This window comes from Dendrobates tinctorius, unplaced genomic scaffold (assembly GCF_039654945.1).
Source record: "Dendrobates tinctorius isolate UK_male_01 unplaced genomic scaffold, ASM3965494v1 ptg000016l, whole genome shotgun sequence".
Classification (NCBI taxonomy): domain Eukaryota; kingdom Metazoa; phylum Chordata; class Amphibia; order Anura; family Dendrobatidae; genus Dendrobates; species Dendrobates tinctorius.
Window position 1 is genome coordinate 68308846 of NW_027361684.1, and position 16978 is coordinate 68325823.

The 16978-nt window shown below is 44.2% G+C and overlaps 1 protein-coding gene and 1 long non-coding RNA gene across 2 annotated transcripts in view; one reads left to right on the forward strand and one right to left on the reverse strand.

Moving 5' to 3' along the window:
* LOC141080609 (uncharacterized) overlaps nt 1–12255 on the reverse strand; it is a 63094-nt gene extending 50839 nt beyond the window's left edge. Inside the window, exons 1-3 of the long non-coding RNA XR_012228973.1 lie at nt 12187–12255; nt 10199–10340; nt 7191–7314 (exon numbers count right to left, since the gene is read on the reverse strand). This is a non-coding gene — a long non-coding RNA (uncharacterized lncRNA). The remainder of the gene's footprint in view (nt 1–7190; nt 7315–10198; nt 10341–12186) is intronic.
* Nucleotides 12256–12286: 31 nt separating this feature from the next.
* LOC141080608 (CD99 antigen-like protein 2) overlaps nt 12287–16978 on the forward strand; it is a 74882-nt gene continuing 70190 nt past the window's right edge. Inside the window, exon 1 of the mRNA XM_073565950.1 lies at nt 12287–12497. Within this exon, the coding sequence (XP_073422051.1) occupies nt 12446–12497 (52 nt within the window). The 5' untranslated portion in view covers nt 12287–12445. The remainder of the gene's footprint in view (nt 12498–16978) is intronic.

The following is a 16978-nucleotide window of genomic DNA, read 5'->3' on the forward strand; positions in this document are numbered from 1 at the left end:
GGTGATAACGGGGGGTTTGATTTACTATTTATGGCGGTTTTTATGTTTGGCGGCTGTCGCACGCTAAAAGATGCTTTTTATTGTAAAAATAGTTTTTGCATCACCACATATTGAGAGCTATAATTTTTCCGTATTTTGACCCACCGAGTCATGTGAGGTCTTATTTTTTGCGGGACGAGTTGACGTTTTTATTGGTACCATTTTCGGGCACGTGAAATTTTTTGATCGCTTTTTATTCCGATTTTTGGGACGCAGAATGAACAAAAACCAGCGTTTCATGAATTTCTTTTGGGGGGGGTGCGTTTACACCGTTCCGCGTGCGGTAAAATTGATAAAGCGGTTTTATTCTTCGGGTCAGTACGGTTACAGCGATACCTCATTTAGGTCGTTTTTTTATGTTTTTGTCGGTTTTATGCAATGAAAACTATTTTATATAAAAAATAATTATTTTTGCATCGCTTTATTCTGCGAGTTATAACTTTTTTATTTTTTTGCTGATGATGCTGTGTGGCGGCTTGTTTTTTGCGGGACAAGATGACGTTTTCAGCGGTACCATGGATATTTATATGCGTCTTTTTGATCTCGCGTTATTGCACTTTTTGTTTGGCGGTATGATAATAAATCATTATTTTTTGCTTCGTTTTTTATTTTTATTTTTTAAGGGGTTCGCTAAAGGGGTTAACTAATGGGACAGTTTTATAGGGCAGGTCGTTACGGACGCGGCGATACCTAATATGTGTACTTTTATTGTTTTTTTTTTTTATTATTTTAAAAAAATGAATTTATTGGGGAATATTTTTTTTTTTTTTTACTATTTGGCGATTTTTTTAAATTTATTTTTACACTTTTTTTTTAATTTTTTTTTACTTTATTACATAGTCCCAGGTGGGACATCACTGTCCTGTGACAGATCGCTGATCTGTCACATCACAGATCACTGTGACAGATCAGCAATCTGTCACAGGCAGTGCACAAGGCTTCCTCATGCCTGCGCTTTGCAGGCACTGAGGAAGCCAGCTTCCCCAGGCCCCCGAAGGCCCCCGTCGCCATCTTGGATTCGGGGGCCTGGAGGATAGGAGCCCCCCGCAGCAGCGCTGCACATTGCGCTGCCGTGGGGGGCTCAGGGAAGCACGGAGGGAGCCCCCTCCCTGCCGATGCTTCCCTTTAACTCCCGGTACACCGCGATCGCGTTTGATCGCGGTGTGCAAGGGGTTAATGTGTCGGGGGCGGTCCGTGACCGCCCCTGACACATTGTGCCGGGTGTCAGCTGTGATAATCAGCTGACACCCGGCCGCGATCAGCGGCGCTCACCACGTGGGCGCCGCTGATCGCGGTAGACGTACTATCCCGTCCCCGGTCATACGGGCCCGGGTACCGTGGACGGGATAGTACGTCTCATGTCAGGAAGGGGTTAAGAAAAGATTCCAAAATTAAATTATTATTAAATATATGATTTTTATTCCTTTGTTTGGAATAAGTGTATTGTGTCTTTTCAGGAGCAACCCTTTTGACTATGGATTATAAAAGCCGGGACACCAACTGGCTTACACAAATCTCTACTATTTTTGGGGACAATTCAGATAAGAATATTGTTTCTGATAATAATGATGGTAATTTTGAATCGGATAAGCAGCAGCTCAGGGAACTCCTACTCAAACGTACCAAAACATGGTGGAATAGCAAAACTCTCGAGCAATATTTGCAATGCAAATTAATACCTCGTGGTTTGCGAGTTCAAATTTTTCCATCCTTCCCAGTGGAAGATATGAATATTATTAAAAAGTGGGAGGAAGCATGTCAAGATTGTTTAAAGATATTCTTGGAATTACTTATCTCCCTTGATCAGAAAAAATTGGAAATAATAGAAAGCCAAATCCGTATCATACAGGACAGATTAAAAGAAAAATTGCCCTTGGTTGATCTGACCTCTTTTGAAGAGGATTTGAATAAAAGCTATACAAAATGGGAACAGGAATTAAAACAAACAAAGACGGAAAAATTTCAACGTGACCAGTTAGATTATCAACAAAACAAGGTCTATAAATGGAGGAAAAATAATAGTTGATCTCGTACAAATTCAGTAGTCTCTGTAGCTAGTTCCTCATCGCATATTTCAACGGTTACAAGTACCTCAACGAATTCAAGACGCTATAATACTCGTCAAATGACACATGAACGAAATTTTAAATATCAGGATGGCAAACGAGATGACAACTTTAAGGTAATTAATTTATCCGATATTAAATTGACATCTGCTCATTTATCGGTTTTATCTTTAGGCTTAACATTTTGCCCTGTATCTAATTTTGATACATTTATTGCGATTAAAGATGTCTTTCTTTTTGCCCGAAAACTTTTACTCAAAAAATTCCATGACAACAAAAATTCTTTTGATGCGTCTTTCTCTATAGAGGCAGAATTGGAAGCGCTCAAGATATTAGTAGATTTATTACTTGAACAGCAGGAAAATCCACAAAGTAAGTTTCCAGATTTTATTAGAAAAAAATCCAAAAATTTTCCACCAATTACTCTTATTCTTCCATAGAAGTATTTGTGAAAATGGTATGCAATGAGCAACGCCCCTCTGTGGTCAGTTGGATGCGCTTTATTGATGACCTTTTATTCATTTGGCAGGGTAACAGGTCTGACCTAGATGAATTTCTAGTGCATCTAAATTCAAATGATTGGAATATTAAGCTTTCCTTCAAGATTTCCAGACAGAAAATTGATTTTTTGGATCTTCAACTCACAGTGGACTAATTTGGAAATATCCATAGTACTATCTACCGTAAGGAGACAAGTACTAATTCAGTACTACATGCAAGATCTGCTCATCCAAGACATACAATTAGGGCAATCCCCAAAGGTCAATTCATCAGGGCAAAGAGAATCTGTGATACTGCCAATGAATTTGAAGTTCAAGCTAGAGATATTACATCAAGGTTTTTAAATCGAGGATACAATTCTTCTGATATTGATAGAGGATACCAACAAGTTAAAAACATGGATCGTAATACACTTCTTCAAGGTAAACAATTAAAGAAGGAAGACTCTCGTTTACGTGTTATTACTAATTACCATGGAAGATGGAAGGACATGATGGATGTTTTCAATCGATTTTGGCCCATATTGAAACAAGACCCAGGACTGCGTAAGTATATTGAAAATAAACCTTTGATTGTTGCAAGAAGGAGCAAAACCATAGGGGAAACTATCACACATAGTCATTATGTTGCCCCCAAATCTAATTTCAGATTCAATTCCAAAGGTCCAAAGTGGGGCTCACGATCATGTGGGGATTGTAGTGCATGTAAATATATGATAAAAACTGAGACCTTTTGTAACTCCTCAAAGACAAGGGACTATAAAATTACTCATGCAATTAACTGCAAAACTATGTCAGTTATATATTATCTCACATGTCCGTGTGGGCTTATTTATATAGGTCTTACATCAAGGCAACTTTGTGTACGGATAGTGGAACTTGTTAGGGATATAAAATCTGCGAGACTTATTGATTCGGATGAATCACGGAAGGAAGATGTGGCTAAGTTGAAAACATTACCTGCTCATTATCGAGAATTTCATCCTTCTGGAAATATTGATCTTCAAGTCAGAGGTATTGACATAATTCATTTGGGCATCCGTGGGGGGAACCTCATGAATAGGTTAGCCCAAAAGAATGTCGGTGGATCACCATCTTGAGAACAATGAAACCGCAAGGTCTTAATGACCAATGGGGATTCTCCAGCTTTCTATAAATTTAAAATAAGAGGGTTCTTTGATGTGGGGTTCTTTGAGTTGCTGCTTACATAATATAACTTAGTTTGTTGTAATTGTCCCTTTAAAATATCAAATATGTTTTTAACTATTTTTTTATTATTTTTTATTTAAATAATTCCATTTTTGTGGTGGGCTTGTGATTTTTTTGAGAATGGATATGGGTTCCTCTTATCGAGTAATGTATATTTGATGAGATGTTATAATATATGTTTCTCTTATTATATAGTGTTCCAATTGTCCATTATGGTTTCTTGTGATATGGGAGAAGAAATCAGAAGTATGAAGAACAAAAGAAAATATATAACCATAAAAATTATATATATTTTTTTCTCCTGATGTATATAAAAAAACTTTTTTGCCATTATGAGGACATTCATCATTCAAGTCTGAGGAAGAAAAATTGTAATAACACTTTTTCACCTTTTTTATTAAGAAATATAATATACTTTTGTATATATGCATATTTTTTTGTTTTTTATTAATTTTTTATCACTAATAACATATTTTTGTGTCATCATTTTGTCATATTAGATTTGGATAGTCACTTTTCACTATTACCATACACGCTTTTATTTGCTCACTAATTTGTGCTAGACTCAATAACAGGATAGTCCTGTTTGTAAATGTGACTCACTTATTATTATATCACTCATTTGAATATTGTACACATTATACTTAATCGAGTCACACATAGTCAAAAGTATGGCTTTGTTTTTTGAAGACGTCACTTTATTGTATTATATGTTAATTATCTTTTTATGTCATTGCACTAATTTGCACTTATATTCACGTTTTATATATGGATGGTGTTTGTCCACAAATTTGCCCTTAGATATAATGGCCACACTAGTGTTGTGCGCATCGTCTGCCTCCGTTGTTGGCGCATGCCCAGTCGGGAGCCTCGCCTGTGATGTCACGGACGGCGCTATCGCGCTTTCTGGTGACGTTGCCGCAAGACTTGCGGCGGGATCGCCATCAGTATGGCAGCTGGCGATGCGCTGCAGAGCGCTTGTGATTGGTATCCTGCCAAACTATTGCACTATAAAATGTAACACGTAGCCCACCCACCTCATCACTCCCTGAAGAAACCACGTGTGAAACGCGCGTTGGAGTGTGAGGCAGCGGTGTTCACATACACAGTATGAATCCAGGTGGGTAGTTTTTGATTAACCCTATACCTTCATGGCCTAGTTACTTCATGTTGAAAATGCTCTATGCACTTTATGTCTTTTTATATCACTCATGACAAATTTGGCCATATAATAACTAATGGATTTCTGATAGTATGATAAAAAGCAGTGGGATAATTGATTATATGAAATAATGCTCTGCATGGTATATTAAATAGAAAATTGTATATTTTTTCTCTGCTTTTGAAAACCCCCCCCTTTTTTTGGATTGAAACCTTATATATTGTCTACTGTGCATGTTGATCTGCTTTCTCTGTAGGAATTTTTTATCGTTTTAATTTGGAATCATGTTGGTGTCTTTTTGACTTAATGAAAATCATATATTTAATAATAATTTAGTTTTGGAATCTTTTCTTAAGTAGAATTTTTCAGTATTTTGTCTCCAGACATAGCCTGAATACTGGACACTACATCAGCCTGTGTGCCCATAGGCCTGGAAGAGGAAAGCCCTGCTATGGACATTTTGTATTTTGGTTGCCTGATCCAAAGGTTGTTTGTTTTCTGTTTTGCTTCTGGGTTTATGAAGCAATAAACTCACATGAACTATTAAAGGAACAAGCCTCTTATTTTCCTCCCGTTACACCCTAGTGAGTAAAACGCCTACAGAGGGGACAGACAGGATAGTCCACCTTTAACAGTTTTCTTCATGATTAGATCGATCACTTCTGAATTGCTCAGCCCAACTGTTAACAGAAGAGTCAACAGCATTGTGGTGAGGGACCCCGATACTTCTGTGACTGCAATGTCACTACGCACATCAATAATGAGCTTGGTGTGCAGTGGATATTGAAATTCACAGAACGTTTATTATTTTGTGCAGATATTTGACTATCTAAATCCTGACAGAATCCTCAGCGTGTGGACATAGCTGTTCTCAGACTGTTGTTATGATCAGTGGTATAATGACAAGATTTCAGTATTTTTTCGTTACTATAAAACTTGATTTAAACAATAGGTCAGCATTCGTGGCTAGATTAGCAGTACGTTTCCTTGGAGCTTTTGGAAGCGGAATAGGGAGGCCTAATCATTCTCAGTTAAGATGCCAACAGTGTAAACAGCAGTGATAAAGTAGGGAGTCAGCCATTGTGTGTTAGGACGCGGGGTTATAGGTCAATTACTGGAGTGTGCACGCTCAGGCAGCTGAACAAATTCTGCCTGAATAGAGAGCAGTTAGGTCCATGAAACATTATTCTCTACATATCCAGCTGTGTGGCGTACATTTCCACAGGGTAGAAACATTTTTACAGTTAAGTGGGCACATCTGATTCTGAAGGCTCCCTAAATCCATAGGAGACAAGTAAAAGATAAGACAGAAAAGGATGAACACAAAAGCTTGTTCAGTAATATATTGCAAGAACTCAAGCGATCATCATAAGACAGGCAACAGTGTAACAATGGTAGGTGCAGGGTTTGGAGTGGAACCATGTCATGGAGACCAAAAATGGCTCTCGTGGCCCATAATAAGGTTCCCTGTTGTAGATTTTGCATTGCGATCCACAAGCTTTAAGTTCTGTCACTGGAGAATGAGACTCATAGTTTATCCATGCTGGCGAAGAGATGGCTATCTCACTATTTTGGCAGAAAAGACTTTCTGTAGTTCAGGGATATATATATTATTGCTCTTTTATTTTTAGTAACATAATTACAAGTCAATTCCTTTTTGAACTTTCTGTTTAGAAATTGTAATGAAGGACGAGCTGGTAGCATGGCTGTTTGGCTCTTGGTGGTGAGTGGTGGTTTCTGGCCATTGCTCTAGAATGATGGATGCCTTGGTCCACCTGGTGTACAGTGGTGAGAGTAGGTGCTGTAGAAGACTTTTGCAGCAAGCTGTGTATTTCTTTGTGCTCAGCCTTCAAAGAGGTGTAACAATACTTATCATCAGGAGAGTGGTCACAGTCATCAGCGACCATCAGGGAAATACACAGGAAAGTGAAAGTCAGGATTTTCCTATGAACTTTGTCATTTCCAAAAACCTTTTTACTGTATGTTACTTGCATACTTTGTTTCTAAGATGGATTTATGTTATTTAGCCAACTTGACCATGACCTTAAAAATACACATGTATGCACAATTGCATCAATCCAGAAAAGTCCCAAACTGAGCTGCTGCAGATATATGATGAGTTCTCCTGTCCTCTATACTTAGCAAGAGAATATAAAGGAACATCATCGCGCTAATAGGCAGGACAAATTCGATAAAGAGGATGTGCTCACTCACCATTCAGAGGCAAGTCAAGGGAAGGAACAGATGTCAAAAACTAGTAAACGTCTATCTCGATCTCTGACTGACATGATGTCCACAGCTGAACATACTGGTGTTCTCCATGTGTAGATCCACTAACCTTGGTATTAAAGTAACAAAAATTGTATTATATTTCACAAAACATTATTGAACAAGTGCTTATTCATAAAATTTCAAAGTTCATTCTCCTCATGTAAACAAATGAGCTATAGACCTAGGGTTTTGTCCCCAAAAAAATATGGATTCATCTGATCATAAAAATATGCCATAAAAAATATTCAGAACTGACCTTCAGAATAAAGTTAGTTAAAACTTCATCTGTGTAGCACAGCGCAGGGGCAGACATACCGGCTGCACCGGAGCCCGGAGGAGGAGGGGGCCGCTGCAGGATGGCTAATAATGAGGGCAATCTGGCCTATATATCCGGCTCCGGGGGGCCCCTGGCCAGATTGCTCTCATGTGCAGCGGGCAGGGAGAGATCCCTGCAGCTTCGCTACCTGCAAGAGAAAATGGCAGCGGAGCGGCGCTGCATCGATCCATCTTGCTCCCTGCCCGTGCTTCCTGTCTCTCATACAGTCAGCAGCGCGACTGGATGACATCATCATTCAGTGCCATAGCTGTGCGACAGAGAGGAAGCTGCTGGCGATGCTGTGGGAGAGCTTGCAGAGAGGTGAGGAGAGTATATATGTGTGTGTCGCTGCGAGGGAACGTGCAGAGAGGTGAAAGGTGCTGTGTGTGTTTGGGTGGATGAGAGGGCAATGATACGGGAGAAGGCAATGATGGGGGTGGTGGGGGAGGAGGAAATGATGGAGGTGGTGGGAAGGACAATGATGGGGTAGTGGGGAGAAAGCAATGATGGAGGAGGTGGCAAGGACAATGATGGGGGTGGTGTGGGAGAAACAGTGATGGAGGTGGTGGAAAGGGCAATGATGGGGGTGGTGGGGAGAAAGCAATGATGGAGGTGGTGGAAAGGACAATGATGAGGGTGGTGTGGGAGAAAGCAATGATGGAGGTGGTGGAAAGGACAATGATGGGGGTGGTGTGGGAGAAAGCAATGATGGAGGTGGTGGATAGGACAATGATGGGGGTGATGGGGGAGAAAGCAATGATGGAGGTGGTGGAATGGGCAATTATAGGGGTGGTGGGGAAAAGGACAATGATGGTCGTGGTGGAAAGGGCAATAATGGGGGAGGTGGAATGGGCAATGATAGGGGTGGCAGTGGAAAGGACAATGTTGGTGGAAAGGGCAATGATAGGGGTGGTGGGGGAGGAGGAAATGATGGACGTGATGGAGGAGAAAGCAATGATGGAGGTGGTGAAGAGAGCAATGATTGGGGTGGGGGAGAGGACTATAATGGGATGCGGGGGGAGGACAAAGAGGGGTGTGGGGGGATTGGGATGGGAGGAAGGGGGATTTCTGAACAGGGGGAGGTGAAGGAAGACGTCATTATCGCTTATTATGTCTAAGGCTGGTTTCACATTGGCGTATCTGTGCACTGCGTTTGATCCGCATGCGTAATGCGTACATATCTTTAACATGGTGTACGCAGGGACATGCCGTTGCATGAGGATTTGCATGCATGCGTCGTTTCACGGTGTGCGGCGGGGCTCGGCGAGCGCAACATGTTGCATTTTTTGAGGTGTCAAATATGTGCTGGCATACGCATGTGGATGAATGCGTAAAAAAATGCATTACTGTCTATGGGAATGCATTGGTGCGCAAGAACATGCGTTCTTCAAAATATATGTAGAAATCCCATGAGACATACCCATTTTTGTCTGGTGTCATATCAAACGCATGCACATAAACAACACAAACGCATGCAAAAACGCATAGAAACGCATGCACACGCTTTTTTCCATCATGAGTAAGATGATGCGCATAAAAAACACTGCGTAAATATTCGTTTGCGCATGCAAATGATATACTGCGGACTCAAACGCTAATGTGAACCTAGCCTAACACACTCCCTTAGTATATATTGTATTCGATTATTATGTATCGCGCCATCCCTCAGTATATAGTGTAGTCAATATTTATGATGCCGTCCCTTATTATATAGCTTCCTATGCTGTTATATACAGTGCTGTCTCTTACATAGTTTATTCTTGTTATTTTTATTATTCACAGCGCCCTCTGTTATTACATAGTCCCCTCTTTTGTTAGATATAAAATGACTGTTGATGGAGGAGCCGGTGACCAGATGACCAGTCCACCAGCTCCTCCATTAGAAAAAAAAGCTTTCCCATGCTCCATCAGCCGTCATTGCATTATACAACTAACAAGACAGGACGGTAATAAAAACATGGCTCTATATAATCCAATATGTAAGGGACGTTGCTGTACATAACAAGAGAGGGCACTGTATAAGGGACAACAATAATAATAACAAAGGAGACTATGTAATATATATACATGTATGTGTGTGTGGCTATATATATATATATATATATATATATATATATATTGCCCCCGGAAGAAGCTGGATGCGAAACGTGCGTTGGGGTGAGAAGTGAGGAGGGACACTGTGTTAAAGTCTGCCATTTATATGGGCCTTAATTGTGCACAATATGGATTAATTCCCAGTTTCCCTCTTGGTTAAGGCACTCTTATACCTTGTTTTAATATTATGTTTTATTATTGAAATATTTAACAAAGTATTATATTTTTAATTCCATTATCCTCTGGATCTCTTATATTTTTTTTATGTTTGGCTGCTGTCACACACTAAAAGATGTTTTTTTTTGGCAAAATAATGTTTTTGCATCGCTATAATTTCTGCTGACAGAGACATTGAGTTTTTGGGGGTTTTTTTTGGGATGAGTTGATGTTTTTTAATGGTGCCATATTTGAGCACATGACATTTTCTGATTGCTTTCTATTCTGATTTTCAGGCGGTAGAACGAACATAACCGTTTAGAAATTGGGAGCCAATTAAGAGAACTGTAGAGTGGAGAGGTGGATTAATCGGACACATATATACCTTAGATGTTCGCCAGCTCCGTAGACGTTGTCAGCTTCAGATGGTTTATTCTAATGTGTATTTGGCGCTAGATTTAAGCCTGTTGTTGGTTGATTGATCAGAATGCCATGTTCTTGCTACTTCATGTGACACTAATTCATCACTGGGAAACAAACCAACCATCGCTCAGGAAATAATATTTCGATGAGCGATCGATCATGGAGGAACAATCTTTAACCCAAACCCAAAACGTTGACGGTCTGTGACTGGGCGGCTAAAATGATTGTTCATTATTACGTTTTTACCTGACTGTGCATTGTTTTATGTGACATTGTTGATTTTCATGAATGTTAATGCACTGTGAGGGGCCTGCACCATCACATAGTGCACAGTCACATAGCTGTGAGGGGCCTACACCGTTATATAGTGCACAGGCACATAGCTGTAAGGGGCCTGTACCGCCATATAGTGCAGTCACATAGCTGTGAGGGGCCTGTACCGCCATATAGTGCAGTCACATAGCTGTGAGGGGCCTGTACTGCCATATAGTGCACAGTCACATAGCTGTGAGGGGCCTGCACCGTTATATAGTGCACAGGAACATAGCTGTAAGGGGCCTGTACCGCCATATAGTGGACAGTCACACAGCTGTGAGGGGCCTGTACCGCCATATAGTGCAGTCACATAGCTGTGAGGGGCCTGCACCATCATATAGTGCACAGTCACATAGCTGTGAGGGGCCTGTACCGCCTTATAGTGCACAGTCACATAGCTGAGAGGGGCCTGTACCGCCATATAGTGGACAGTCACACAGCTGTGAGGGGCCTGTACCGCCATATAGTGCAGTCACATAGCTGTGAGGGGCCTGCACCATCATATAGTGCACAGTCACATAGCTGTGAGGGGCCTGTACCGCCTTATAGTGCACAGTCACATAGCTGAGAGGGGCCTGTACCGCCATATAGTGCAGTCACACAGCTGTGAGGGGCCTGTACTGCCATATAGTGCAGTCACATAGCTGTGAGGGGCCTGTACCGCCATATAGTGCTCAGTCACATAGCTGTGAGGGGCCTGCACCGTCATATAGTGCACAGTCACATAGCTGTGAGGGGCCTGTACCGCCATATAGTGCACAGTCACATAGCTGTGAGGGGCCTGCACCGTCATATAGTGCAGTCACAAAGCTGTGAGGGGCCTGTACTGCCTTATAGTGCACAGTCACATAGCTGTGAGGGGCCTGTACCGCCATATAGTGCAGTCACATAGCTGTGAGGGGCCTGTACCGCCATATAGTGCAGTCACATAGATGTAAGGGGCCTCTAGTCCTGTACTGAAATATAGTGCACAGTCACAGCTGTGAGGGGCCTGCACCGTCATATAGTGCACAGTCACATAGCTGTGAGGGGCCTGTACCGCCATATAGTGCAGTCACACAGCTGTGAGGGGCCTGTACCGCCATATAGTGCAGTCACACAGCTGTGAGGGGCCTGTACCGCCATATAGTGCACAGTCACATAGCTGTGAGGGGCCTGTCCCGCCATATAGTGCAGTCACACAGCTGTGAGGGACGTCTAGTGCTATACTACCATAGAGTGCAGTCACACAGCTGTGACGGGCGTCTAGGCCTGTACTACCATAGAGTGCAGTCACACAGCTGAGAGGTCAGCACCGCCATACAGTGCACAGCCATGTAGCTGTGAGGGGCCTGTACCGCCATATAAAGCAGTCACATAGCTGTGAGGGACGTCTAGTCCTGTACTACCATATAGTGCAGTCACACAGCTGTGAGGGGCCTGTACTACCATAGAGTGCAGTCACACAGCTGAGGGGTCAGCACCGCCATACAGTGCACAGCCATGTAGCTGTGAGGGGCCTGTAGTCCTGTACCGCCATATTGTGCTGTGAGGGGCCATATAACGCACGCAGCTGAGGGGACTGCCATACAGTGCACGGTCACCACTTCTAGCCTGCAGTCTCCTAGCTGTGAGTGCAGGAAGCACTGACTGTACCTGCCAGGACACCAGGGACATAGATCTTAGTGAGCGGCCAGCTCATGGCTGCGGATAAGGCGCCACACCCCGCCGCTGGCAGTGGGCAGAGCTCCGGTGGAGGAGGAGGAGCGGGCTGCGAACTTCAAAGGAGTCGGTCGGAGGTGTTTGGGTGGAAACTTTCCTGCGGTTCTTGCCTGTTGCCTCAGTGAGCAGTGCGGGACACGTGACCTCCGGGGGTCCTACCTGAGACCTGTGTGCGACCACCTTCCCCAGCACCATGAGGCTGCCCGTGTGCTGCTGCCTGCTGCTGCTTGTGGCTGGGGCAAGAGGTAAGCCTGGCAGTGCGGGGTGGGCACGGCTGCGAGACAGCTGAGCCGCTATGTATAGCTGTGCCCCTCACCCCAGGGGCGCGGGGCCAGCTCTTTGTCTCCGTGTCAGGGTGGGCTGTGTGTCAGTGCTGCTACCTCTGGGGTCACTACGGATCAGCGGGGGGCTGCCACAGCTGTCACCCCCAGGTCCGCACTGCCAGAAAGTGCCTCCATCTTCACCAGGTGCCACACGGGAGGCGAAGACCTGGAGAGCAGTGCGGCTGCCCGAGCCAGGAGATGGGACGGCGCCCTGCCTGGCACCAGCTTCATGATTGCTGCGAACTTACATCGATGCCAGTTCTCTCTGAGCCTGCCCCCCCCCCACTTCTATAGGTAGCTGCGCCCCCCACTTCTATAGGTAGCTGCGCCCCCCACTTCTATAGGTAGCTGTGCCCCCCACTTCTATAGGTAGCTGTGCCCCCCCACTTCTATAGGTAACTGTGCCCCCCACTTCTATAGGTAGCTGTGCCCCCCCACTTCTATAGGTAGCCGTGCCCCCCCACTTCTATAGGTAGACGTGCCCCCCACTTCTATAGGTAGACGTGCCCCCCCACTTCTATAGGTAGCCGTGCCCCCCACTTCTATAGGTAGCTGTGCCCCCCCCACTTCTATAGGTAGCTGTGGCCCCCCCACTTCTATAGGTAGCTGTGGCCCCCCACTTCTATAGGTAGCTGTGGCCCCCCCACTTCTATAGGTAGCTGTGCCCCCCCACTTCTATAGGTAGCTGTGCCCCCCCACTTCTATAGGTAGCTGTGCCCCCCCACTTCTATAGGTAGCTGTGCCCCCCCACTTCTATAGGTAGCTGTGCCCCCCCACTTCTATAGGTAGCTGTGCCCCCCACTTCTATAGGTAGCCGTGCCCCCCCACTTCTATAGGTAGCCGTGCCCCCCCACTTCTATAGGTAGCCGTGCCCCCCCACTTCTATAGGTAGCTGTGCCCCCACGTATGCACGTGCAGCCCCAAACTAATGGACACCAGACACATATTCAGGGATTCAACATAGGACTTGCAACATTAAGAAGTGAGGGAATGATGGGGCATCACAGGGTGGAGACATTAGTGATTCACAAATGATGGACACAACATTTACAAATGTCAGTTCATTCTGTGTAGCGTCAGAGCGCCACCCACAGGCATACACTTACACATCTTGGCTGCTACAAATGAGGTTAGTGAAGTTCCTCTGACCATTGTTCTTCCTCTCTGAATCATCAAGATCCGCTGCTGGCAGCCCCCTCTCCAAATCCGGACCAATACTTCCCAGATTTTTTGTGGGAGACCTGTCCGGAAACCCTACAGGGCATGATGGCACGCCATGTGAGCACGAACATGCGGCCAGGCTTTGTCACATTGAATAATGGCTCCTGGGACACTTGGAGAAATGGCTGTATGACTGGTTCCACTGCCAAATCAATGTAACATCGAGCTGTTAGTGCACCTGTAAGGAAGACTGGCGGGTCCGGTCACCGTACATTATACCATTCCACGCCATAATCATGGTGTAGCGTTCCCTTGTGAAGCCCTCTCTTTAGAGTTGTCCATGTGGTCTAGAGCCCACTCTCTTGTAATCCTTGCTCCCTAGACAAAAGCGGGGGTCATCACTGAAGAGTAAAGACCTCCAGTGCTGCCTTGCCCTGCACCATGAATGTGTTGGTTAGAGGTCTTCACAAGGGACGGTCACACTGGTGTTACTCCTGGTATTATCGTGGTGGGTGCGTGGATGGCAGCCAGACCACCTCCGTTCTTCATTCCAGGTACACTAACAGCTCAGCATTACATGGAATTGGTGGTGGGACCAGTGGTACGGCCATTTCTACAAAGTGTCCCTGGAGCCTCCAGGCCGAATGTTCCTCGTGCTGCTGTGAGCAACTATGAAAATCCTAACCATGTGTATAACAGGACCTTTTATTTTTCTACCATGTGGATGTGGGTAATGCTCCTATTGATAGTTTGTCCTTAATCGTCGAGGGTTGAGCAGATCTTATTGTTGTTCTTCCGTGTATTCTATATACTACAGCTTATGCGGATTTACAGTATTGCAGAATTTTGAGTTAAAGGGAACCTGTCACCCCCCCAGGCGTTTTTAAGTAAAAGCGCCACCTTGTGCAGCACTAATGCTGCATTCTGTCAAGGTGGCTCTTTTATTTAGCGTCCCTTCCACCGCAGAAATAAGCGTTTATAAAATTGGTCTGGCATACCTGATATTTGACAGGGGGGCAGGTCTTTCCCCATCTGACAGAGACGCCTCACATCCGTCACTCATGTCTTTTTTGGATCTGCCTCCACATCGCTCTTTTCAAATTCTGCTTCGTCAGTTTCTCCCACCGATGATGCTGCAAAGAGGCGGAGGGATTTCATGGAGTCGGAGAGCCGCAGATAACTACTGCGCATGCCCGAGATTCCCAGCCACGCAGTGTGAATAGACCATAAGCGACTGCGGGTCGGGTTCTCTGGCCACGCGTCCATGCAGGCGCGATATGAAGGGCAGGAAGTCATGAGCGAGGACTGGCAGCGGTAACTGCGCATGCCCAAGAATAGGACAGCGCAGGCGCCAGAATTTGAATAAAGCGATGTGGAGGCGGATCCAAAAATGCAGGAAGACATGAGTGACAGATGTGAGGCGTCTGTGTCAGATGGGGAAAGACCTGCCCCCCTGTCAAATATCAGGTATGTCTGACCAATTTTATAAACTCTTATTTCTGCCGTGGAAGGTACCCTAAATAAAAGGGCCACCTTGACAGAATGCAGCATTAGTGCTGCACAAGGTGGCTCTTTTACTTAAAAACGCCTGGGGGGGTGACAGGTTCCCTTTAAAGGGGAAATTAACCAAAAACAAAACTCCCAAATCCTTTCCCATACCAGCGTGAGTGACGCCTGTGTGACTTGTGTATCTGATGAACGTGTTCGCTGTGTGCCCGACAGGCCGGCTTGTAGGCGCGGCGCCCAGTACAATACTCTGCGAGTCCCAGTGGTTTTGGTCAGCATGTGGTTTGTCAAATCCTGGAGAACCACTAGTCTGAGACCCCGGCGTAGTCACTTATTTCACATTCAACAGGACGGTGATGTTCACAATGTGTATTTTTTGTCTGTTCGGAAGTTGGTGTAGGAATGACCAGGGCTGTGGAGTCGGTAAGCCAAACCTGCGACTCCGACTCCTCAATTTCCCTTACACCGACTCCGACTCCCACACATATTGCTTATATTTAAGTGAAAAATTTATTGTAGTACAATGTGAACCTCAGACATTTAATCATTTTTATGATCCAATAATCAAGATATTTATATAGAACAGAATATATATTGGTGTACTACCCGGTTTTCATTCTTTTTGGTACAGATACGATATGGATAGACAGATATGGATAAATGGATAGATAGAGCAGATTTCTAATCTGCTTTTGCTATTGAAAACATTATCTATGAGCTCAAAAACCTTTCAGGTGATGCAGTTTTTTAAAAAGATGATCAGCTTTTGCAGCTTAAAAACGTATCCTCAAAAAACACAGGAAAAACGCTGTGTGTGAATGTAGCCTTAGATCAGGAATATAACAGCCATTTATAGGACATTTCATAACTTTCCCAAACTCCTATGAAAAAATATTCAGCACATCCTGCATTGAATTACTGTACCCAATTTATTATATATTTTAGGAGTCGGAGTCGGTCCATTTTATACCGACTCCAACTCCGACTCCGACTCCACCAAAATGAGCACCGACTCCGACTCCACGACTCCGACTCCACAGCCCTGGGAATGACACATTGTTTCATACTTGGTATAGAAATGACCACAATGTTCCAACTGAGTGACTTGTGAATCTGTGTGTTATTTATTTCATTTGGTAAAAATTTCTATCCTGGGTCCTAACGTTTCCATGACTAATGTTTACTCATCTGCCAGATGTATTTGACAATATCTGTCTTTGTCCTGGATCCTTACAGATAGCATCTAATATATAAAGCTCAATGTGGGTGTGTATGTATGTGTGTATGTCCGGGATTGGCATCCGCACCGTCGCAGCTACAGCCACAACATTTTGCACAGTCACATGTCTGGACCCCGAGAGCGTCATAGGCTATGTTGTGAGGCGAAATTTTAATCCTGAGCGTTCCAATTCACCAAACAATTTTGCCCCTATCTACATAATGGGGAAAAAGTGAAAGGAAAAGTGTTGGAGGCAAATTGACAGCTGCCAGATGTGAACAAGGGGGACTTAAAGAATGAGTGCGATGGCGCCAAAGAGTATATACTGTACAGTTACTAAGGTGGGGCCCTGACATGGGATACTCACCACACACGGGGATATGAACACACACACAAAATGCGACACACACTACCACGTGATTCAACACATATACCACCCTCAGCACACATTTCACCACACATACACCAACCTCATCACATAAAAGTCACCACTCAATACTCACCACGCTGTCCCAGA